Source organism: Bos mutus, chromosome 5 (genome assembly GCF_027580195.1).
Source record: "Bos mutus isolate GX-2022 chromosome 5, NWIPB_WYAK_1.1, whole genome shotgun sequence".
NCBI classification, from domain to species: Eukaryota; Metazoa; Chordata; class Mammalia; order Artiodactyla; family Bovidae; genus Bos; species Bos mutus.
This window is the reverse complement of record NC_091621.1, coordinates 6,766,555-6,793,263: the sequence shown is the minus strand read 5'-3', so window position 1 is coordinate 6,793,263 and position 26,709 is coordinate 6,766,555. Positions and strand designations below refer to the sequence as shown.

The window sequence follows — 26,709 nt, the reverse complement described above, 5'->3', positions numbered from 1 at the left end:
CCACCTAACTGAGCTAGTAGGGCTTCCCACAGGGTGCTAGCAGTTAAGAAACCACCTGCCAGTGCAGGAGACAAAAGAGACAGAGGTTCGATCCCTGGGTCAGGAAGATCCCCTGGAGGAGAACATGGCAACCCACTCCAGTATTCTTGCCTGGAAAATCCCATAGACGGAGGAGCCTGGTGGGGTACAGTTCATGGGGTCATTTGTTGATGTTGGCAATTTGATCTCTGGTTCCTCTGCCTTTTCTAAATCCAGCTTGAACACCTGGAGGTTCACAGTTCATATACTGTTGAAGCCTGGCTTGGAAAATTTTGAGCATTACTTTACTAGCATGTGAGATGAGTGCAATTGTGTGGTAGTTTGAACATTTTTTGGCATTGCCTTTCTTAAGGATTAAAATGAAAACTGACCTCTTTCAGTCCTGTGGCCACTGCTGAGTTTTCCAAATTTGCTGGCATATTGAGTACAGCACTTTCACAGCATCATCTTTTAGGATTTGAAATAGCTCAACTGGAATTCCATCACCTCCACTAGCTTTGTTTGTAGTGATGCTGCCTAAGGCCCCCTTGACTTCACATTCCAGGATGTCTGGCTCTCACTAGGTGAGTGATCACACCATTGTGACTATCTGGGTTATGAAGATCTTTTTTGTATAGGTCTATGTATTCTTGCCACCTCTTCTTAATATGTTCTGCTCCTGTTAGGTCATACCATTTCTGTCCCTTATTGTGCACATCTTTGCATGAATGGGATTAGTGCCGTTATAAAAGAGACCTCCAGAGAGCTCTCGGGCTCTTTCTTCCACTATGTGAGGGCCTGCCAAGAAAACAGCTGTCTCTGAACCAGTAGATAGGCCTTGAGCTCAGTTGCTCAATCCTGTCCAACTGTTTGCAACCCCATGGAAAGCAGCCCACCAGGCTCCTCTGTCCACAGAATTTTCCAGGCAAGAATAGTGAAGTGGGTTGCCATTTCCTACTCCAGAGACTCTTCCCCACCCAGGATCAAACCCACATCACCTACATTGGCAGACAGATTCTTTACCACTGTGCCACCTGAGAAGCCCAAGATAGGCACTCACCAGACATTTAATCTGCTGACACCTTGATCTTGGACTTCCAAGGCTCCAGAACTATGAGAAATAAAATTCTGTTGTTTAACCCACCCAGTCTATTCTGTTATAGCAACAGACTAAGACACTTATTTAATGAGGGAAAGTAAATAAGCAGCAAAAAAAAAAGAGAGAGAGAGAGAGAGACAGAGAGAGAAAGTTGAAAATAATACGGAACAGGAGTTGCTGACTTCAGAGATGAAGACTGTTTAAAAATAAGCAAAGTATGCAAGTGAGATGGAGGGAAAAGTCATCTGCTTCTAATAGAAATATGTCAAAGCAATTACCTAATTTACACAAGGTATCACTTAGGCTAATGCTCAGTTGATTCCTTACGAGTGAGGAGTTGGCCAGAGTGCCCGCATTTTCCTTTATTTTTATCACTTGTTTATAATATTCAATTGCTTGCTTCCTTTGGAATCTAGAAAAGAGAAATTTAATCAAAGTTTTGCATCGAAGAAGCATGGCGTTCATCCATGTATCCAACAAACATTCATGGAATGCTGGTGCTGGGCCCCAGGTGCAAAGATAAGGAAGACTAACCTCTGCCCTCAGAGAGTGTCCCCAGGCAGAAGGAGAGATTGGAGAGTGAAACACAGGACCAACCACTTGTTAAGAGTACTGAGTGTGAACCTAGGAGTTTGGGACTTCAATATTGAAGCATTTTCATTAAGACTGACGTGGTTCAGGGACTTCCCTGGTGGTCCAGTGGCTAAGTCTCTGTGCTCCTAATGCAGAAGCCCAGGTTCGACCTCTGGTCAGGGAACTAGATCCCACATGCTGCAACTAAAGATCCTGCATGCTGCAAATAAGACCCAGCACAGCTTAATAAATAATAAATAATAAATAATTTTTTTTTAAAGAGTGATATGATTAAATTTGCTTGTTAGAAACTTCACCTGGGTGCAAGTGAAGTAGCAGATGACAATTTATGCAGTGAGACCAGTTGGTCCAGACAAAGAATGATGAGGGTCTGAGCTAATGCAGTGGCCACAGATGTGACAGGAGACCTGCTAAGTCTTGGCATCACATGGAAGGTAGTGGGCCTGGTGCCAGGAGCCCTGACATCCTCTTGGGCAGTAGGATGACGAGGTTAGGAGCTAGAGCTCTGAAGTCAGGCGGGCTTGGCAGTGACACAGTGGTTAGGCATCAAGGCTCCTAAACCTTGGTTTTCTCATGTTCTCAATGAGGATAACAGACCTGTGGTGAGGATTAAGTGAGAAAATGTATGGAGTGTGTTTAGCATGGTGACTGATTATAATAAATATCACCCAGATGAATCATTAAGATGCTGCCCTGGGGTCTGCACTGGGTGACATGGGAGAAGATGCATTTTCTCATGGAGAGGGGGTGGATGTGTTCACTGTTGATAATGTTCACTCTGAACTGCCCTAATATGCTGGCTACCCGAAGGGAGAGGGCCAATGGATGCACATGTGTGCAGCTGATGATGGAGGTCTGAAGAGACAGAGACAAGAAGCCATCGCCTTACTGAATGCTGGCTGCAGCCCGAGGCACAGGCAAGGCTGGGGCACTGTGACTGAGACATGCAGAGTTCAAGAACTGAACCCAAGAGAACACTGCCATCTGGTCGAGAGTTGGGAAAGAAAGAGAAAACCCACAAGAGAAGCCGAGAAGGTGTCATCAGAGAAGATGGCCATGATGGAGGGTAGCTCAGAAACCAGGAGAGCACAGTTTCAGGAATGACTGATGCTGTCAAACGCTCCCAGAGCAGAGGACCCTCAAGATCAAAGTGCAAAGACACAGAACTAGGATGTTCCTGATGACATTCATAAGGATGGACAAAACAGAGCTGGGTGGAGGGAGAAGGTGAATGACATCAACAGGAAGTGAGGCAGTGGAGACACTTGTCTGTGGAGGGCACACAATGAAAAGACAGCTGCTGCTGAATGGATTCAAAGTTGAGAGACAGCAATGACATTGACTTCACTGAGAATACATCCCTGTTTCTCTTATGACCCTTTGTTCATCTTTCTCCTTCCTGGGGTATAGGAGATTACTTTTAACTCTGTGATTTGACCTCATGTATCCATCCCTACCTATCCCCACTCCCCAGGGCCCTCAGGACCCTCGGATTATTTCTGTAGGGCATGAGAGCTGTTTCAAGAGCCCCTGGCCAGCAGGAGACAGGATCTCCATATGTCTGAGAGGTGAGCTGAGTCCCACTGCAAAATATTTCCTGGTCTTAATCAATGTGGAAAATGAGGTCACCTGAGGACAACCTTCAGCAAGGAAAAAGGCTTCTCGGTAGTTTCAGAAGGTTGACCATTGACAATGACGTCTGGAAAGAAGGATACCAAGTATGGTCAGCTCCTCCAACGCAGAGGCCACGCGCGTGGAACAGCAGCAGGGTTCAGGGTCCCGTGAGTCACGAGCCGCCAGCCCTGGATTTGAGATGGGGCAGCCCAGGCCTAGCGATGACTCAGTCAGTATGCTACGTGTTTAGATTTCTCTTTTACGAGGCAATGGTTCTACTGTCAAGCCTTTTGCTTCTCTAAAGAAAGGCCTGTTCTCTACTCGCAGTCCTGGTCTTAAGAGGAACAAAAGGAGGTTTATGTGGTGTCAAGTGCCTCAAAAATTCCCTGCTGGGGAGCAAAATAATAATACTAAGAACTCAATTTATCAACTCTTTCAGTGTGCCAGGCATTCTGCTCAGCACTTCACACAGAGGATCTCTCAGTTCTCAGCATCGTTCTGCGAGGAAGAGACTGTCACTGCTCTCATTTAACCAACAAGGAGATGAATGAGACACCAACACGTTAAGTATGTGCCCAGGTTCTCACTGTTACCAGGCGGTAGAAACAAAATTTGAACCCAGGCAACTGAACCCCAGAGCCCAACATTTCAGCACTGCTATAGAGCACTGGTAACGACTCTTAGAAGCACCTTTATTGGAGCTAGTCTTTTTTTGTTGTTTATTGGAGGATAATTGCTTTACAATGTTGTGTTAGTTTCTGCTGACAAGAAAGTGAATCAGTTATGTGTATACATCTCTCCCCTCCCCCATGAGCCTCCCCACCCCTCACCCCAATTCTCTCCTTTTAGGTCATCACAGAGCACTGAGCCAGCTTGCTGGGCTGTCCAGCATTTTCCCATTAGGGACTACTCTTTGAAAGGTAAATACTCTTGGAAAGGGCTTCCCAGGTGGCTCACTGGTAAAGAATCCACCTGCCAATGCAGGAGATGTAGGAGACACAAAATCCCTGGGTCAGGAAGATCCCCTGGAGGAGGGAATGGCTACTCACTCTAGTATTCTTGCCTGGGAAATCCCATGGACAAAGGAACCTGGCAGGCTGCAGTCCATAGGGTCGCAGACAGTCAGACACTATTGAGCATTCACACCACTCTTGGAAAGGGTTAATAGTGATCTGCAGTTCAATGCCAGAGATGACTCATGTCATATTCTTCTTGGGAGCAAAAGCCAGAAGAGGTCCTCTCCCTGGTGTAAGTAACATGCTCTCCAGGATGGCAGACAGCGGAAAGTGAAAGGCAAGGCAGGGAATAGGGAGGAGAGGGAGAGGCTGCAAAAGCAAAACCTCAAAACTTTATAATTTCACTTAGAGCATCCCTGACCCTTCAGTCAGCTCACCTGTGTGTGAAACGGTGCAGGCCAGGCCGAAGGAAGGGTGTGATGGACTCTCTGTGCACTCACAGAGAACCTTCGCTCACACCAGCCTGTCAAAGGAAGACGTGGTCTTGCCTGGCAGGTCCTAACAGGAATTGGACCCTGAGGGTGATAGCTACAACCTGCTTTAAAACACAGGTGCTGACAGTCTCCTGACCAAACTCTACGCAGGCTCTCCTGAGCAGTTCCCAACTGGACCTCAACTTCTGGGCTTCTGTGTTCATCTCTGCCTTGTCCGGCTTCAGCGAGGATCCTGCTCAGTCAGGTCAGCCCTGCTTGATATCTGATTACCGTCCTTCTCCGATTCCTCACCCTCACTGTCCCACAGTGACCTCTGCTCCCCCCGACCTGCCTTAGCAAGAATCCTGTTAGATCAGTTTACCCAGAGTCTACCCCCACCCCGCCCTTCATGTCTCCTCTTAGTAACTGTCCATCCACTATGGATCACCCCCCTCCTCCACCCAATCCTTCTTGATTCAGAGCTGAGTCCTGTCTGTCTCAACTGCAGAACCCCACTTCGGGGGTCCATATGCCTCTCATGAAAGGTCTGAATAAAGGCTGCCCTACCTTTCTTTAACAAGTTCTATGAATACAGCTTTAGCAGTGCCTTGTGTGGGGAGCTGAGGAAAGCCCCACACATGGCAAGAGAGCAAGAGGTCTTCCCCAGCGAGGAGGGGTATCAGGACAGCGCAGCCTGAGACAGCAGCAGGCTCTTGCACAAAACAGACCAGCAGGCATGATGCTACAGACCCACACTCCACAGAGGCCTCAAGCACAACCCCTTTCCTCACAAGACCCAGGAGTGATACTGGGAGTGTGACCCCGTACTCCTTTTTACTTTTCCTCCTGCCAAAACCTCTACATGGTTTGTGAGCTAAGAGTGCCTTTCAAATTCATGATGCTCAGTGTCCTAACAAATAGATCAGGGCGAAATCTCAGGCCTGGTGAGTCTCTCATTTTCTGGACAAGGCTGGAGCCAAAGAAGTGAGATACCCCTATGAGTGAGTACAGATCTCCCTGCCAAACGTGGGCTTTTTTTAGGGGGGCGGGGGGAAGGAGACACATGACTTGAAACATTTCATAAAAACTTACCTTTCACTGTGTCTCAGTGGGAAAAACAGTAAATCTGCTAAAAATTCCATAATTTCTCCGACTAGGATGCTTTTCTCACCAAACAAATTTCTCCTGATATTTAAGCATTCCTGAAGTTTCATTTTTGCAAGACAAGCGTTTCCAGCAGCAAATCTGAAAACAAAATGCACACGTGTGTGACTTACCGGGCACGATACATGTTGGCTACCTTTGTTGTGCTTCCAAAACCAAATCTCATAAACGTCCTTTGTATTCAAGACACAAAACAGCACAATAGTTTGTATCAGCAGAGATTTGAGGCTTTCAAAGTGATTGATAAGATGTGCATACATCATGAGACACTGGGACACTATTTTCCTCCTTCCTCTCAAGCCTCCCTTCCACCACCACCCCAATCCCATCAGTCTAGGTCATCACAGAGCACCGAGCTGAGCTCCCTGTGCAAAACTGCAGGTTCCCACTAGCTATCTATTTCACACCTGCTAGTGTATACATATATGAATGCACTCTCTCGACTCATCCCACCCTCTCCTTCCCGAACTGTGTCCACAAGTCCATTCTCCACATCTGCATCTCCACTGCTGCCCTGCAAACAGGTTCCTCTCTACCATCTTCCAGATCCCATATATGTGCATTAACATTCAATATTTGGTTTTTCTCTTTCTGACTTACTCCACTTTGTATGACAGACTCTAGGTTCATCCACATCTCTACTATTGACCTTTAGGGTTGGACAGTTTGTTGTGGAGGGTCCTGTGCAGTGTATAATGTTTAGTAGCATTCCTGGCCTGTACCCGCTAGCTGCCAGGAGCAATGCCCCCAGTCATGACAAGCTAACATGTCTCCAGACCTTTGCCAAAGGTTCCAGGGGGAAAAAATTGCCCATGGTTGAGAATACTGAACCCGAGGATAGAAATGCTAAAATTCAGCCTTTCTTAACCCAGTCAGTCAGGTGGGACATGGATGGGCAAGTATGGATTAAGTAGATTAATTGTAACAATAACAGCTAGTACAGAAAACTAAGACAGTTTTCAAGAAAAACACATGCTTACGTTAGAACACCTTCAGTGTATTTCATGGTGGCCTGGTCGCAGGGATTGCTGTCCAGTAAGCTGGAAATTTCGGTAGCACATTGCAAAATATGGTTTTCTTTTAAGTACTCCTCAGATGCTGACTTTGCCAGGTTGTTCAGTACTCTGCCTGCAGGGAATAAATTTTGGCAAAGAAGATGATGCTCCAGGCTTTTTCCTACAGAAGAGTTAAGATGTCACTAGGCAGAGCATTTGGTAGCATTTCTTCATCGCTGCCAATAGTTGGGTTTTTTTCTTAATAAATCAATTACTGATCTACATTGCACAGGACTTGGTTTTCAAGTAACAAATTTTGTATGTGGGCAGCAGTTATGGGGCCAAGGAACAAAGACAATAGATTGAAACCGAATTAGAGTCTATTTTACAAATGAACAGGTCAGAAATAGAGAATATGGATGTGGTGAGACCAACTATCATCGTGGTAACTGAGTTCTACAAAAGGCAGCTGGTACAGGCTTGAATAAGGAACAACAAAACATTACAGCCTTATGACAGAAACACATGAATAAGCCCCATAAACCTAATTAATAAATAATGTGCTGTACCTAGATACACATCAAATGTACCCTTTGCAAAGGCCTAAGATTTTGCTAGTTATTTTGAGTTAGATATGCTAACAATAAGAGACTTCTAAAAAGTAGAAGGTTTTATGGTTTTCCAAAGTGGAAATGAAAGTCACTCAGTCATGTCCAACTCTTTGTGACCCCATGAACTATACAGTCCATGGAATTCTCCAGGCTAGAATACTGGAGTGGGCCGCCATTCACTTCTCCAGGCAATCTTCCCAACCCAGAGATCAAATCCAGGTGTCCCACATTGCATGCAGATTCTTTACCAGCTGAGCCACCAGGGAAGTCCACGGTTTTCCAAGCCACACTCTGTAATACTGAAGTGAAGTCGCTCAATCATGTCCGACTCTGCGACCCCATGGACTGTAGCCTACCAGGCTCCTCCATCCATGGAATTTTCCAGGCAAGAGTACTGGAGTGGGTTGCCATTTCCTTCTCCAGGCCACCTTCCCGACCCAGGGATCGAACCCGGGTCTCCCACACTGCAGATAGATGCTTTACCGCTTAACCATCTGAGCCACCAGGGAAGCCCACACTCTATTATGCAAAGAGATAAAACTATAATTATGCTTCCAGAAGGTGTTATTAGGGCATTGCTAGCAGTAAACAAGGCAGATTTAACTCCCTATACTATGGAATTCAGCTTTAACTATAAAAGATTACCATTAAATTATCAAAAAAGCTTCCCATCATCAATAGCACTCCATTCGTTGCCCAACTGGCTCTAGGAGGCCAGTCCCAGAACCCACAGAAGTATCCCTGGTGAAAGGTTGTTGTTGAATCACGCGAATACACCAGGATTCTTGGCCCCCGGAGGAGAAGAATTCAATCCGGGGCCAGAGACGAGGCTTGATCGCTCAGAGCTTTTGTGTAATAAAGTTTTATTAAAGTATAAAGGAGATAGAGAAAGCTTCTGACATAGGCATCAGAAGGGGGCAGAAAGAGTACCCACTTACTAGTGTTAACAATGAAGTTATATAATCCAAAGAATATCTGGAGGTTGTAAAGACCTCATCAGACCTACTCCCATAATTTACATTTTAAGATAACACGGTCCTCAGGCAAGATACATCCTTGTAAAGACCAGGTCTACTCCCATAATTAACATTTTAAGATAACAGAAGGTTGAATCCAAAGACTGTCCTTAGGCAGGATACATTATTGTTATACAATCCTAAGGAATGTGGAGAAAGAAAAAAAGTTTGTCCTTTCTTCCTCTTTGAGAATTCCAGACCCCTCTCTCCTTGGGGACCCCTAGATTTCCTATCAACCTGCCTAGGAAATGACTCTCTCACTGGTTTCCACATGGCTTTCCTCCGCTCACCAAGGTCCCAGCATGCCTGAAACCAGGCCTGCCTGCATTAGGATGATGACTTAGAAGCCAGCCTCTACATGTGGAGCATTAGAGCTTTATAAAGGCCAACACTAGAAGAGATTCTGCGCAGCAATGAGTTGTGCAGACAGGTCTTAGGGCCAGATAGGCCCAGATAAGTAGTCAGATAGGCCTCTCAGACTCCTGGCACCAGAGGTGCCAGCGCTGGGAGCTGACGTACTTTATTTCATCTCTCTGACCTTCAGTTTCCTCATCTGTGAAATGGGAGTAACTGTGTGTGTGTGTGTGTATATATATATATATATATATATATATATATATATATATATATCACAGGAGGTATACCAGAAGACAAAAGAGATCATCAACATGAAGTGCTTTGTGCTTGGTAAGCACGAAACGAATGTTAACTATTACTGTCAAGGTGGATTTACAGGTGAAATGCAGAGAGGGTAAGTAACTTTCCCAAGGTGACCTTAAATCTTACATCAGACTGTGAAGACATCTGCAATTCTCCACGCCAACCCGTACCCAACTCTCCCCTTGGCAATGCCACCCTGCACCTCCTCCCATGAGGAGGTCAGAGTCTCTTTCTTGGCCCCAGACTGAAGCCTGGCGACTTGCTGTGACCAACCACATGCAGAGTAAAAGGGTGCTGTCCCAGTTCTCAGTTGAGGCGTAAACATGTGCTCTCACTCTTGGAATTCTGCGGGCCCCCAGGGGAGCAGGACTGGGCTATTTCCTGAACGATGAGCAGTTCGTGCCCAGAACCCTGTTGCCACCAGACATCAGGGTGAGGTGTTCTGAGAGTTGGAGCCCACTGGCCCTGCCAGCTGGGTTGCAGAAGCTTGCATGAGCCCAGCCCGGACGAAGGGGATCCGCTTGGTGGCCCATACACACGGGCAACAACAAGCGGTTGTTGGTTTTTGACCTGTTGAGTTTCAGGGTGGTTTGCTATACAACAGAAGCTAATTGACATAGCTATTTAAACACGACATAAGTCTAGAGTCCTTATTCCTTGTCTGATTGTAAACCTTTCCCAGCATCAGAGTCTTTTCAAATGAGTCAGCTCTTCGCATCAGGTGGCCAAAGTATTGGAGTTTCAGCTTCAACATCAATCCTTCCAATGAACACTCAGGACTGATCTCCTTTAGGATGGACTGGTTGGATCTCCTTGCAGTCCAAGGGACTCTTAAGACTCTTCTCCAACACCACAGTTCAAAAGCATCAATTCTTGCCTCCTTTGTCAAAGATAAGGTGTCCATATGTGCGTGGATTTATCTCTGGGCTTTCTATTTTGTTCCATTGATCAATATTTCTGTCTTTTTGCCAGTACCATACTGTCTTGATAACTGTGGCTTTGTAATAGAGCCTGAATATACAATGGATTAAAGACAATCTCTTTAACAAGTGGTGCTGGGAAAACTGGTCAACCACTTGTAAAAGAATGAAACTAGAACACTTTCTAACACTATACACAAATGGATTAAAGATCTCAACGTAAGACCAGAAACTATAAAACTCCTAGAGGAGAACATAGGCAAAACACTCTTCGACATACATCACAGCAGGATCCTCTATGACCCACCTCCCAGAATATTGGAAATACAAACAAAAATAAACAAATGGGACCTAATTAAAATTAAAAGCTTCTGCACAACAAAGGAAACTATTAGTAAGGTGAAAAGGCAGCCTTCAGAATGGGAGAAAATAATAGCAAATGAAGCAACTGACAAACAACTAATCTCAAAAATATACAAGCAACTCCTACAGCTCAACTCCAGAAAAATAAATGACCCAATCAAAAAATGGGCCAAAGAACTAAATAGACATTTCTCCAAAGAAGACATACAGATGGCTAACAAACACATGAAAAGATGCTCAACATCACCCATTATCAGAGAAATGCAAATCAAAACCACTATGAGGTACCATTTCACGCCAGTCAGAATGGCTGTGATCCAAAAGTCTACAAGCAATAAATGCTGGAGAGGGTGTGGAGAAAAGGGAATTCTCTTACACTGTTGGTGGGAATGCAAATTAGTACAGCCACTATGAAGAACAGTGTGGAGATTCCTTAAAAAACTGGAAATAGAACTGCCTTATGATCCAGCAATCCCACTGCTGGGCATACACACTGAGGAAACCAGAAGGGAAAGACACACGTGTACCCCAATGTTCATCGCAGCACTGTTTATAATAGCCAGGACATGGAAGCAACCTAGATGCCCATCAGCAGATGAATGGATAAGAAAGCTGTGGTACATATACACAATGGAGTATTACTCAGCCATTAAAAAGAATACATTTGAATCAGTTCTAATGAGGTGGATGAAACTGGAACCTATGATAGAGTGAAGTAAGCCAGAAAGAAAAACACCAATACAGTATACTAACACATATATATGGAATTTAGAAAGATGGTAACAATAACCCTGTGTACGAGACAGCAAAAGAGACACTGATGTATAGATCAGTCTTATGGACTCTGTTGGAGAGGGAGAGGGTGGGGAGATTTGGGAGAATGGCATTGAAACATGTAGAATATCATATATGAAACGAGTTGCCAGTCCAGGTTCGATGCACGATACTGGATGCTTGGGGCTGGTGCACTGGGATGACCCAGAGGGAGGGTATGGGGAGGGAGGAGGGAGGAGGGTTCAGGATGGGGAACACAGGTATACCTGTGGTGGATTCATTTCGATATTTGGCAAAACTAATACAATATTGTAAAGTTTAAAAAAAAAAAAAAAGCATCAATTCTTTGGCGCTCAGCTTTCTTTATAGTCCAACTCTTACATACATACATGACTATTGGAAAAACCATAGCTTTGACTAGATGGACCTTTGTTGGCAAAGTAATATCTCTACTTTTTAATATGCTGTCTAGGTTGGTCATAACTTTCCTTCCAAGGAGTAAGCATCTTTTAATGTCATGGCTGCAGTCACCATCTGTAGTGATTTTGGAGCCCAAATAAATAAAGTCTGACACTGTTTCCCCATCTATTTGCCATGAAGTGATGGGACCGGGTCCCATGATCTTAGTTTTCTGAATATTGAGATTTAAGCAAACTTTTTCACTCTCCTCCTTCACTTTCATCATGACGCTCTTTGGTTCTTCTTCACTTTCTGCCATAAGGGTGGTGTCATCTGCATATCTGACGTTATTGATATTTTTCCCAGCAATCTTGATTCCAGCTTGTGCTTCTTCCAGTCCAACATTTCTCATGATGTACTCTGCAATAAAGTTAAATAAGCAGGGTGACAATATACAGCCTTGATGTACTCCTTTTCCTATTTGGAACCAGTCTGTTGTTCCATGTCCAGTTCTAACTGTTGCTTCCTGACCTGCATATAGGTTTCTCAAGAGGCAGGTCAAGTGGTCTGGTATTCCCATCTCTTTCAGAATTTTCCACAATTCGTTGTGACCCACACAGTCAAAGGCTTTGGCATAGTCAATAAAGCATAAATAGATGTTTTTCTGGAACTCTCTTGCTTTTTCGATGATCCAGCGGATGTTGGCAATTTGATCTCTGGTTCCTCTGCCTTTTCTAAATCCAGCTGGAACATCTTGAAGTTCATGGTTCACATATTGCTGAAGCCTGGCTTGGAGACTTTTGAGCATTACTTTGCTAGCGTGTGCGATGAGTACAATTGCGGTAGTTTGAGCATTCTTTGGCATTGCCTTTCTTTGGGATTGGAATGAAAATGGACCTTTCCCAGTCCTGTGGCCACTGCTGAGTTTTCCAAATTTGCTGGCATATTGAGTGCAGCACTTTCACAGCATTATCTTTTAGGATTTGAAATAGCTCAACTGGAATTCCATCACCTCCACTAGCTTTGTTCGTATTGATACTTCCTAAGGCTCACTTGACATCGCATTCCAGGATGTCTGGCTCTAGGTGAGTGATCACAGCATCGTGATTATCTGGGTCGTGAAAATCTTTTTTGTACAGTTCTATGTATTCTCACCTCCTCTTTTTAATATCTTCTGCTTCTGTTGGGCCCATACCGTTTCTGTCCTTTATGGAGCCCATCTTTGCGTGAAATGTTCCCTTGGTATCTCTAATTTTCTTGAAGAGATCTCTAGTCTTTCCCATTCTATTGTTTTCCTCTATTTCTTTGCACTGATCATTGAGGAAAACTTCTTATCTCTCCTTGCTATTCTTTGGAACTCTGCATTCAAATGGGTATATCTTTTCTTTTCTCCTTTTTCACTTCTCTTCTTTTCACAGCTATTTGTAAGGCCTCCTCAGACAGCCATTTTGCTTTTTTGCATTTCTTTTTCTTGGGGATGGTCTTGATCCCTGTCTCCTGTACAATGTCACGAACCTCCGTCCATAGTTCATCAGGCACTCTGTCTATCAGATTTAGTCCCTTAAATCTATTTCCCACTTCCACTGTGTAATCATAAGGGATTTGATTTAGGTCATACCTGAATGGTGTAGTGGTTTTCCCTACTTTCTTCAATTTAAGTCTGAGAGTCAAAATATAAAAACAAACTTAACAAGTAAATAAAAGCATAGAGCCTAAAAATAAAAATAATAGATAAATTAAATAAGAGCAAAAGGACAGTAAGTGGAGAGGTGGGATGTGAACACAGAAAGGCTGGCTTCACAGCCAGTGGTCCCCTTAGTGCTCAAAGCAGTATGAGGTGTGTCACAACAGCCTCCCACATGCCAAAAGGATGGTCTGTCAAAGGAGGAGTGCTCAGGGTCAACCCTCACATGCCCACCAAAAAATCAAGCAAACACAGCTCGCATGCCCGGTTCCCTGTCTTCATGGTTTGTAAGAGCCCAGGAGTCTGACTCTGAACCAGAAGAAGTGATGCCCTCTCCATGTGCCCACCCTACCTTTTTGCTTCACCAAGTCCTGGTTGTCTTTTAAATTTCTGGATGAAAATTCCAGCAGGTTGAACCACGCTTTCTGGAAATACTGGAAGCCTTCCTGAGTCATCCCTACTTCCAGACAGAGCTCCCCAATAGCATTCTGTACTCTGGGAAGCATTTTGGTCATGGACTGACTCTACACACAAGGAAAGAGAACACACTCGTGAGGGGACACAGCATTAGACCAGGCACAGCCACCAGATACCTGCCGGAGAAAGCTCATTGCATAGTGAATTCGCAAAAGATGGCACACTTCACAGCAGGTCTCGGGGAATTATAAATACTTACGGAGTGATTATTACAGTGACACATTTATGGGGAGACACTGCAAACCAAAACTAAGCTTTGGAACATGTTTTCACAAGTTGTTAGTTAATGGTAATTTTTTTTGAAGGTGAGAATAACATGGTGATGTCTCACATCTATTAAAGCTCACGGAGGAGGTGTTATCTAAAATTCAATCGAACACCTAAAATCACCATCTGCATGACTCTTGAATTCAATTGTGACCAGAGATCTGCTAACTTTATAGGGTTTTGTTTGGTTTGGGTTTTTTTGTTTATGTTTTTGGGTTTTGTTTTTTTTTTTTTTGGCTGAATTGGCTCTTAGTTGCAGCATGTAGAGTCTTGTGTTGCAGCACACGGACTCTCTAGTTGTGGTGCATGGTCTTAGTTGCTCTGGGCAAGTGGAATCTTACTTTCTTGACCAGGGATCAAACCCACATACCCTGCATTGCAAGGCAGATTCTTAACCCCTGGACCACTAGGGAAGTCCCTGCTAACTTCATGTTTGATACATTTTTGCTTAAAGACATGAACTTCAATTCTCCTTCCTGGTTTAGCATGTTTATTTCAGGGATACTTAAACTTCATTACCGTAAATCAAACCTCTATCAAAACCTTATCAATACATAAGAATACACTGCTGCTGCTTCTGCTGCTAAGTCACTTCAGTCGTGTCCGACTCTGTGCGACCCCATAGACAGCAGCCCACCAGGCTCCCCCATCCCTGGGATTCTCCAGGCAAGAACACTGGAGTGGGTTGCCATTTCCTTCTCCAATGCAGGAAAGTGAAAAGTGAAAGTGAAGTCGCTCAGTCGTGTCCAACCCTTAGCATGGACCGCAGCCCACCAGGATCCTCTGTCCATGAGATTTTCCAGGCAAGAGTACTGGAGCAGGGTGCCATTGCCTTCTCTTAAGAATACACTAGTTGGTTATAATCTTTTTTAGAGCTAGTGATGAGTTATCTTATTATTAATATCTCATTTCAGAAGACTTTATATTAACAAGAGTATCTGTGAATATGTTTGGCAATTAATAGGTCCTATTCAAATAGACAGCAGTAGCATTATCAATGGTTATGTAATACTTCATGCTGTACTGAAATGTACTCACTGACTGAGCCTGTCTCCATCATGGGAATTCTTTCTGCTCTCCTGTACCAATTGAAAGTTACCTTCTGCGGCTTAACCCAGAGCTTTCCAGTAAGTGTCCTTCAAACAGGTTACACCTACTCTGAAATACTGACCTCAGTCCTGAAGGCAGCTGTGAGTGGTGTGGAGTCCCTGGGCACATAGACCTGTAGTCTTTTACATTCCCTCATGGGTATCTTTCAAAGTGCCCCCCTTCTCAGCAGCCATCCTAGATCTCAGCCCTAATGTTCACACTGTCCATCCTCCACTTTAAGATGGCCTGCATGCTGACTTTACTGAGATCAAGACTACTCTGAAAGATTGCCCTCAGATATTGATTAAGATTATGACTGGGTACAAGTAACAGAAAACCCATATTAACAGTGGCTTGATTTCTCTCTAATGCAACCATCAGGAAGTGGATGACACACCATAATGTCAGAGACATGGTTTCTCTTATCTCACTGTTTGACCTTGCCTGACCTCCATTCCCAAGGATGCCTCTTGGTCTAAAATGGCTGCTCCATCTCCAGCCATCACATCCACAATCCAAACAGCAGCAAGGAGAAAAGAGGAAAGGAAAGCCACACCCTTCACTTCATGGAAACTTCTCAGAAGTTATCCTCAGCACCTCGATTTAAATCCCATCAGCCAAAACTTAGGTAGGTACTCATATCTTGCTTCAACGGATGATAGAAAATGTAGTCTTCTTTCCCGTCATTTGATGAGGAGGGTTGGGACATAACTTACTATGAAAGGGGGGCCAGATATTGGGAAATTACAGTCTCTGGTATACCTCACTTCCCTTTTCTTTTCAATTTAAAATTAGCAGTGCTTTCACCCATTTTCTTCCTTCCTGTCTATTCCAGAGGAAGAGATACCCAACCTCCTTACCAAGGGCCTGCTCCTTCCCTAGCTCTTGGGAGTCAAGTCCTCCTCACCATGTCCCCACCAGCATCTCCAGTCCACCCCTCTCTCTGGGTCATTTCCTGCTCCACACAAATACATATCAAACCTAACCTGATCAAACCTAACCTGAACCTGGTAATATCCTGATTGTTCATCTTTTACCTTTTACTGACACTTCTCAAATGGGTATCAATACATGCACATTCCCATTTCATTACCACACATTCACCTCTTAAGCTCTGCAGAATGGTTCTTCCCACCACACCCCCCTTCTATCTCAGGGGTTACCACTGACCTTCAATCACCAGGCCCAGGGTCCTTCTTTCAGTCCTCATTTATCCAGACCTCTAAGCAGCAACTGATGCTATCAGCCACTCCCTCTTTGATTTGGGGGAACAAGGCTGTCCTGATTCTCTTCCAATATCTCACTCCTGTACAGGTTCTTTCCCTTTCCTCCTTTTAAGGGTAAGTAATTTCCCAGTAACCAGTTCCTACTGTCAATCAGAGATCCTGTTTCCTCCCGTGGTTTCAGCATCCACATGTATGTAGACATCTCTCCAGTCTCTTTCCAGATTTCCAATCCTGCATTTCCCAGCTGGCTTGACACTCCACCTGGATATCTTTCCTGAACTGCAGACTCAGCAGTGTAAATTTTAAAAATTCATCATCGTCCCTCCAAAACCAGCTTCCTCTTTGAATTCCCCCAAGTCCATCAACCAGACGCAAATCCTCAGGGTTTCCTTGGTTTCTCCCCATGTCATGGCCATGTTTTCAATCAGTCTGAGTGGGGCAGAACCCCGTATCCCAGGGAGAATGACAGCTCCCAACACACCACCAGGCCATGGTGGTCCTTTCTCCCCAACCACATTGCCAGAAATACTAATTGGTCAAATGCAGCTATATACCGTCAGCATCTTCTTTATGAAGACATGCCTTTTATTTCCCTCTTGCTCCAGACCATCTGCTTCTTGAGGGCAGAGACCCCATGCGCAAGAATTGAGCCTTGTGGTTTGTGGGTATTCAGTAAACATTTGTTGATCTGCACAGTGATTGTGAAGCATTCTTGGGCCATGGTCTGTACTGGCTACCACCTATGGAGCCCTGACCAAGTGAAACTCTCACCATTCATGACTTCAGTGGATATTTACAGAAACCCTAGGAAATGGGGATTATTACTTCTCTCTTACAGGCAGGGAAGCTGAGGCTCAGTGAGGTTACATCAATCACCCGAGTTCACATGGCTAGCAAATAGGAGAACAAGGGTGTCCAACACAGACTAGCCTGTCTCCAAAGCTCTGCTCTGCACTTTTTCTTAACAAGTGAGCCTCTGATGCACAAACAGAGGCCCCTTCACACAAGCATCCTTTAGTTTTCCTGTGGCCCAGTGCACCTACTGGTAAGTACTAAAGAGAGGGTCATGAGACTTAGTTTTTTAGTAAGCATACTTACTACTTTAAATCAGGGTTTCTCAGCTTTAGCACTATTGATTTCTGTGCTATATAATACTTTGCTCTGGGTGGATGTGAGCTGAGGGGCAGGCTGGTCTGGGCAGTGTAAAACGTGTAGAGCATCCCTGGCCTCTACTCACTGGGTGCCATTAGCAACCACCCCTCGCAGGTTGTGACCACCAAAAATGTCTTTAACATCGCCAATCTTCCTTCAGAAACAAAGCTGTCTCCCAGTGGAAGACGCTTGCATCAGATTTTAAAATAACCTAATCGAAAGAAATTACAAAAGTGGTGTGGTACAGAATGTATATAGCACAAATAACAAGCTCTTTCCCCTCAAAAATATTCAGCACATGTTTCAAAGAAGTTGTTATTGCCAAAAATAGTTTTAGAACTTCTCTTTTGGAAATGCCTTCAGAGCCTAAAAATAATTCTTTTCGTCTCCGTGGTAGTTAGTCCTAAAGCACTGTTGCAAAAATATTTTGAGAATAAAATCATAAGATTGATGCCTCCGAAAGGAGTGCTCTGAAGTGGGAAATCCTCTCTGAATGTCTCAGCTTTGTCACACTTCCTGAGCAGCCACCGCCTCCCTTCACCCCACCTACTCCACAGGTTATGCTTCATCACTGATGGAAATGCTGGCAGTGACTTCTAGCTAGACTAGGAGCTCTATGAGGGTAGAAACTGTGTCTGCCTCACCTGCTGCTATCATCCCAACCCCCAGCACAGAGCTCAGGCTGGGCAAGACCCTCAGTGAAGGTTTGCTGAGTGAATGTCTGAGTGACCAGGTGAATGAATAAATGAATGGCCAAATGAGAGAATGAGTGAGTAAATAAGTGACTGGCTAAGTGGATAGATGACTGAATGAATGAGGGAACGAGTGAGTGAGTGGATGAATTAGCAAATGGCTCAGTGAATAAATAAGGCAATGACTGGATGAATGAGTAAATGGAGGACTGAGTGAGAAAATGAGTGAGTGGGTGAGTGAGCGACTGACTGAGTGAATGAATACGTGACTGACTGAGAGAAAGGCTGAAATCAGGCCCTCAGTGATGACCTAATAACATAATTGGTGCTTTCCAAGAAGACACGTCAGTGATGAAAACTTAGACCTCATGACGAAAAAAATTTGCTGCAGGGGGAATTCCATAATCATAAGATATCAGAGAATCACTGGACTCTACTCTGTCAAAATGCAAGAGAGGTCGAGATAGCTCAAATCAAACGCATTATCTGTAGCCTAGGCCTCGGTTACTTTTTAACCCATGGAAGGTAATAAAAAGAGCTTAAGACCTCATTATGTGCACACATTGTGAGAAGTGCTTTGTGCACCTGCTTATTTCACCCTGTTAACAGCTCAGGAGACAGATCTCAGAACCCTCAACAATGAAGAACTCTGAGTCAGAGGTTCACATTCTTGCCAAAGTTGCACAGCATTAAGTGCCAAAGCACTTTAAATTTGGGTCAGTCTGTAAATAGCCCAGGCTCCTGCACTACTCCAATGCTACCTTCTAAGGACACAAAGTATTGCAAATTCAAGTTAGCTCATTGATTCATTTGTCACATTTACTAAGCACTGAAGCGGTTGTAATACAGCATGGAAGATAAATAAGCACGGCCTCTGCAATAAAGGGGCTTGCAGATCTAGAGTCTTACGCATCTCTTTAGATGGAATTCCTTTTAGAAAGATGTGTGTTGATGGGACACAGATAGACCTTTATGAGAAGGTGAAGGCCTTTGTTTTCAAGCAAAAATAGCTTTGTCTTGGGTTATACTACCCTTGGTCCAAAAACTACTACAACTGGTAAATAGTTTCTAAAGGGCCATTAAATGTCATCCTAAGAACAGTTATAGTTTTATGTTATGAGTGAAAGTTTCATTGTGTTCAACAAGCCCAAAAGTTTCTATTTTGAGAAATGTAAATCAATAATAGGAACAAGATAATCAACCTTCCCCAACATCTTCCTGAAAAGTATAACCAACTCTTTAACCAGTATTTTATTAGTTTATTTCAATCACTACTCACTTCACCCCTTGTTTTTTACATTCCTCTTCTCCAAAATGACACCTAGGGGTATTCATTCATTCAGTCGTACCTCCCATCTATTTATTGCTTGTCATCACTAATACACAGTTTGGGGCACAGATTAAAATCAAAGATTCTTCACTGATCAACATAAGTAATGATTTTTTATTATTCATTACTTCATCTCTTTGTGGATGAAATTGTAAGTGAACAAAGATAAATGATACCTGAAAATATCTAACATAAATACAGTAGAGGATTTTAAAAATTATTTCCCAATTTACCTGCAGTAACATGTTCTCAATGCTCAAGAATAACTCTTCCGCTTCACTGGTCTTGCCCAGAAGCTTCAGAAATCTTGCAATAAAGAATATTAATCGGCATTTGTCAGCAGCAGTAACCTTAAAAAGCCTGCATTCCAACACTAGAATAGAAAGAAAAGTCAATAATCCTAAAGCATATTTGGAGAGGAACAAAGAATGCCTATCATTTAATCTTGATGAAAGAGTTAAACATTAAATACTTATCTCTATTTCACTGTTTTTCTCTCAAAGGATCAGCACACCTGCTTTTATTAATATTAAAGTTTACATATATTACTGAGTATCTTAAACTACCGCATGAAAAATAAGTCAAGGCCTTTGACTAACTTCCATAAGTAAATTTTGAAAACCAAGGAGTCAAAAAAGAGTATTTCTATAGCTCAATCCATATGTTGTTGCCATTTGTATTCGGGAGTGATTTTCGGGCAATAAATAAAAGGCATTTAAATTTCTTACACAATTCTGCCCTCTGTTGCAAATGTCTTGAATTACTGGCTTTAGCAGAAAGAACAAAATGCTAGAAGAACAAAATAGGGAGCATACGTGTGTGTGCGTGTGTGTGTGTGTGTGTGTGTGTGCACGCGCGTGTGCTCACGCACAGTTACACCTTATCATGTGCTTAGTCATTCAGTCGTGTCTAACCCTTTTGTGACCTCATGGACTGTAGGCCACCAGGCTCCTCTGTCCATGGAACTTTCCAGGCAAGAATACTGGTGGGTTGCCATTTCCTATTCCATACCTTATCATATACAAATGAAAAAAATACAGAATTTTTGAATTTGAAGACTCACATACATGGTAGCAAAGAGTCAGAAATTCTCTTTTCAAACATTCCAGTATCTAAATGCTACATTTGTCCATTTGTTACATTTCAAACTGTTGTGCCTAATGTGTATGGAACAAATAAATTCTTTTTTGCAAACAGACAGATCTTTTATTAAACAGTCAATGGATAGTACACTCCAAAGACCTGGGATGGGCCAACCCCAAAGGCTAAAATAAATATATTCTTATTCCTCATCTGTTTCTCTGGACAAACTGTTGGCCACCCAAACCTTGGGTATCCTCTTGCTTGCTTTCTGCCAACTTTTTGGTGGATCCTCATTCATGCACAGAATAAATGTTCTGTGAGCATCAACATGTCAGGCAGCATTCCAGGCTCTGAACACCAAGCAAAGCAAACAAGGGTGTAGGCCTCAGCATTGGGCGGCCTCCAGGAGCCTCTGAACCACAGCTCTGGTACCTCAGGCTGGGGAGCAAAACTAAACAGAGCCAGGGGAGAAAGAGTGCTGAGGGCCGGAGTCCAAGACGCCTGTCTGCAGTGGTTATCTGAGCAAAGTGGCCTGAGGTGCGTAAGAGAACTGAGGGGTTCAGCTAAGTGATGGGGGAACCCTAAGAACCAGAAGTAGCTGCTCAGAACGGACAGAAAAGGGCAGTGTGGGGGCTGCCCTGGTGATTTGCTGCTGCTGCTGCTGCTGCTAAGTCGCTTCAGTCTTAGCAGACTCTTAGTGGACATGTCTATGGGGACTCATGCCGTCCCCATAGATGGCAGACCACTAGGCTCCCCTGTCCCTGAGATTCTCCAGGAGTGGGTTGCCATTTCCTTCTCCAATGCATGAAAGTGAAAAGTGAAAGTGAAGTCGCTCAGTCGTGTCCGACTCTTAGCAACCCCATGGACTGCAGACTTCCAGGTTCCTCCGTCCATGGGATTTTCCAGGCAAGAGTACTGGAGTGGGGTGCCACTGCCTTTTCCGTCCCTGGTGATTTACTCAGTGGTAAAGAATCTGCCTGCCAATGCAGCAGACATAGGTCTGATCTCTGATCCGGGAAAATCCCTCATGTCATGGAGCAACTAAGCCTGGGTGCCACAACTACCAAGCCTGTGCTCTAGAACCCACTCCAGTGTTCTTGCCTGGAGAATCTCAGGGACAGGGGAGCCTGGTGGTCTGCCATGTATGGGGACGGCACGAGTCCCCATAGACATGTCCGCTAAGAGTCCGCTAAGACTGAAGCGACTTAGCAGCAGCAGCAGCAGCAACAAGAGAAGCCGCCTCAAGGAGAAGCCATGCACTGCAACTAGAGCGTAGCCCCTGCTCACCAAAACTAGAGCAAAGCTGTGCAGCAAGGACCCAGCACAGTCAATAAAAAAAGAAAATTATAAATCACCTGCCTCCATCCACTAAAATAAGACCATTTTTTTTAAAAGGGGAAAAAAAAGAAAAGAGTAGTGTGGACACAACTAAGGGATGAGATCCTGCCCACAAGTGGGCCTCTTACACACTCCAGGGGGCTACTGAGTCCAGGTTCCCGTCAAGAGCTCGGGTTGGGAAGGATGCTGTCCATCACTAAGGTACTATTTAGCATCTCCATCGTGCTTGGTGCTATTCCAGGCACTGGAGATACAGCAGTGAACAGGAGAGAGGAGAGCCCTACTCTCCAGGAGTTCTATTGCAGCAGCTGAAAGGGTGAGAGGGGAGAGGGGAACAGAGATTCAGGATTAAAAGAGGAAACAAGGCAAACTCTGGCAGCTGTGATAGTTATGCCAAGAATTCAAACACGCTAACACAACAGAGAATGACCACGTACAATGTTCAACTCGAAGGCCACCCTGAGACGGTGACGCTGCGGCTGAGATCTAAAGAACCAGAAAGAACCGGCGCTACAATGAGTGGGAGGAACATTCCAGGCAGAGGGAAGAACATTCCTGGCAGAGGGAACAGCTGATGCCAAGGCCCAAAGGCAGAATGTACTTGAAGGACAGAAAGGCCAAGGAGGCTGGCATCCTGAGGCCAAGGGGAAGAATCATACGAAAGGATGCTACCCAGGCACACGGGGGCCAGGCTGTACCAGGCAGTGTAGGCTAAAGTGAGGTGTTTAGATTTTTGTATAAGTTCAACAGCAGGCCAGTGGAATTTTCTTAATCTGCAACGTGACATGATCTGGTTTACGTTCCTAAAAACTCATCTTGACGACTATGCAGACAATTGATTTTGTAGGAACAACAGTGAAAGTAGGGATGGGGGGTTGGGAGGTCGAAGGGGAGGGGATGTAGGTATATAAATAGCTGATTCTCATCACTGCAGAGACTGACAACATTATAAAGCAATTATACTCCAATAAAAAACAAAAAATGGAAGTAGGAAGACCAGTTAGGAGGCTGTTACAACAGGCCAAGGGAGAGGTGATCCTCTAGAGTGATCACTCTAGAGTGATCACTCATTAGAGTGATCCCATTGTAGACCTGAGGTTAACATGACCCCTCTAACTTCAACAGCATCCTGAGAGTCCCAGCTAGTGCAATAAGATAGGAAAAGGAAATAAAAGATATACACATTCAGTTCAGTTCAGTTCAGTTGCTCAGTCGTGTCCAACTCTGCGACCCCATGAATCGCAGCACGCCAGGCCTCCCTGTCCATCACCAGCTCCCGGAGTTCACTCAAACTCATGTCCATCGAGTCGGTGATGCCATCCAGCCATCTCATCCTCTGTCGTCCCCTTCTCCTGCCCCCAGTCCCTCCCAGCATTAGAGTCTTTTCCAATGAGTCAACTCTTTACATGAAGTGGCCAAAGTATTGGAGTTTCAGCTTTAGCATCAGTCCTTCCAAAGAACACCCAGGACTGATCTCCTTTAGAATGGACTGGTTGGATCTCCTTGCAGTCCAAGGGACTCTCAAGAGTCTTCTCCAACACCACAGTTCAAAAGCATCAATTCTTCAGTGCTCAGCTTTCTTCACAGTCCAAATCTCACATCCATACTTAGTTGTTATTTAAAAAAAACTTCTGGAACTAGAAAGCAATTATAGCAAGGTTATAGGATACAAGATTAATATTCAAAAGTCATTGCTCTCTTATGAAACAGCAATGAACAACGGGAATTAGACATTTAAAACATACTAGCACACCAAAAATGAAGTACTTAGGTATAAATCTAACAAAATATGTATATAATCTATATGCATACTACTACTAAATTCTGATCAAAGATATTAAATAAAATCTAAATAAATAGATGCAGCTTCCCTAATAGCTCAGTTGGTAAAGAATCTGCCCGCAATGCAGGAGACTCCAGTTTGATTCCTGGGTTGGGACGATCCCCTGGAGAAGGGAAAAAGCTACTCACTCCAGTATTCTGGCCTGGAGAACTCCCTGGACGGTATAATCCATGGAGTCATAAAGAGTTGGACAGGACTAAGCAGCTTTCACTTTCATTTGGGCTTCCCTGGTGGCTCAGACAGTAAAGCATCTGCCTGCAATGCAGGAGACCCAGGTTCGATCCCTGGGTTGGGAAGATCCCCTGAGGAAGGAAATAGCAATCCACTCCAGTACTCTTGCCTGGAAAATCCCATGGACGGAGTAGCCTGGTAGGCTACAGTCCATGGGGTTGCAAAGAGTCAGACATGACTGGGCGAAAAATAGATATACCATGTTGATGGATTGGAATACTCAACACTGTTAAGATATTTGACCAATAGATTCAATGCAATCCCATTAAAAATCTTCTATAGATGTCCAACCAACTTTTGACAAAGTAGCAGAAACAATTCAATAGAGATAATCAACAAATGGTGCTGGAAAAATTGAACATCCATGTGTAAAAAGAAATTAATCTAGACACAGACATTACACTTTTCACAAAAAATTACTCAAAATGGATAACAGACCTAAATATAAAATGAAATATTAGAAAACATTTAGAAGGAAATGCTGAAGAAAGGCCATGTAACCTCGGATTTGGTGATGACTTTAAACACAACATCAAAAGCACAATTCATGAAAAAACATTGTTAGACTTTATTAAAATTTAAAACTTCTTCTCTGTGAAAAGTACTATTAAGAGACTGAAAAAACAAGCCACATATTTGTGGATAAAATATATGTTTTAATAAAATATATATCTGATAAAAGATTTCTATCCAAAATATACAAAAAACTCAAACTCAACAATAAGACATGTAAAGATGTTCAACATTGTCATTAGGTAATTGCAAATTAAAACAACAATGGAAGGTATCACCACATACTTATTAGAATGTCTAAAATTTAAAAATTGACATACCAAATACTAGCAAGGATACAGAAAAACAGAAACTCATTCATTGCTAGTGAGGCTGGCAGTTTCTTACAAAGGTAAACACGGTCTTATCATGAATCCAGCAATCATGTTTCTAGGTATTTACTCAACTGATTTAAAAACTTGCATGCAAATGTGTATAGCAAATGTTTGTCCTTCAATAAGTGAACAGGTAAACCGTGGTACATTTGTACCCTGGAATATTCAGCATTAAAAAGAAATGAAGTGTCAAGCCATGAAAGGAAACTTAAATGCATATTCGAATCACAATTGTGAATAGGATTCCTGACAGCTTAGAGAAAGGCAGTAGTGGTAGAGGTGGACATGTTTGAGAAACATTTAAGAAGTAAAAATTGCCAGGACTCAATAATAAAATGCATTTGGGGAGAGGAAAAGGAGAGATAAGTGTCAGGATTACTCCCACGTGGTAAATTGAGAGACAGCCCCTGAAACAGATCCTGTTTTGGAGAGACGTTCATGAGTTCAGTTTTAGATGTGTTGGGTTTGAGGAGCTTTGAAGGCATCAGCCAAGTGGAATTAAGTAGGTAGCTGGATAGATGGATTTGGGACTCAGAGGATAAGTGTAGCTGGGCAAGTAAATCTGTGAGTCATGTGCATATGAACAATCACGAAAGCCATGGACACAGATAATATTCCTACGGTGAAAATAACAATGAGAGGAAAAGAGCTTTAAGGAATTCTAACAGTTGGGAGCCAGGAAGAAGAGGAGGAACGAACAGAAGAAACAGAAAAGCTGTAGCCAGACAGATGGAAGATGAACCAGGGGATGTATTACCAATAAAACCAAGACCAGAATGTTTACTAGAGGAGGACCAGGTCAAAAGTATCCACTGATGCTAACAAGTAAGTCAGACAAGGACTGAAAACATTCTTTGGATGATCTGTTCATGATTTTCTGTATTTTTATTGAAGTGTTCATCATTTTCTTATTGATTTTAAAAGCATTTTTACATATTAGAAATATTAATCCTTTGCCTGTTGTATATGTTACAAATATTTTTCCCAGTTGGCACTTGTAGTTGTGTTTCTGCTCTCCTCAGAGTTGATTTGTGTTATTTTACACATAGAAACTTCATGTGTTTATGTTGGCAGATTTATCAATTATCTTCTCTTTCATGAGTTACCCTTTTGCTTTCTTGCTTAGACTCATCTACATTTTCTTATAGTGTATAGTTTTCTTTATATAAAACCTCACTTTCTTATATTTAATTCTAATCCTCCTGGAGTTTATTTTGGTGCAATATTTCAGATAACAACTTTTTACCAAATAGTGTATCATTATCACAACACTATTTATTCCATAATCCATCTAATTTGAAAAGCATCTATCATTTACTATATTTTTTACATCTGCAACTGAATCTGAGCTTTCTATTTTCTTCCACTGAGCTATTTTTGCTCCCAGTAGTATTTTAAAAACTATTATTGCTTCACAATATGTTTAAATAACTTGACATTCAAATTGCCCTCATTATTTTAAGCTCTTATTCTTGTATATTTTTTCTCCAAAAACTGCGGAATCATTTTGAAAATTCAAAAATGACTTCATCCCATTGGGATTTTAGATAAAATCATCTTATGTCTATATGCCTGCGTCAGGAAGATCCCCTGGAGGAGGAAATGGCCATTCCAGTATTCTTGCCTGGAAAATCCCAAGGATAGAGGAGCGTGGTGGGCTACAGTCCATGGGGTCGCAAAGAGTCGGACATGACTGAGCGTGCACACACTCACACATCTTATGTCTATAAATCAATTGGGGAAGAATTAATAGC

The 26,709-nt window shown here is 43.3% G+C and overlaps 1 protein-coding gene across 1 annotated transcript in view; it reads right to left on the bottom strand.

The window, feature by feature from the left end:
* LOC102269921 (putative tetratricopeptide repeat protein 41) overlaps positions 1-26,709 on the bottom strand; it is an 87,274-nt gene that overhangs the window by 19,934 nt on the left and 40,631 nt on the right. Inside the window, 5 exon segments of the mRNA XM_070371854.1 lie at positions 1,396-1,529; positions 5,847-5,999; positions 6,899-7,046; positions 13,693-13,864; positions 19,807-19,946. Of these exon segments, the coding sequence (XP_070227955.1) occupies positions 1,396-1,529; positions 5,847-5,999; positions 6,899-7,046; positions 13,693-13,864; positions 19,807-19,946 (747 nt within the window).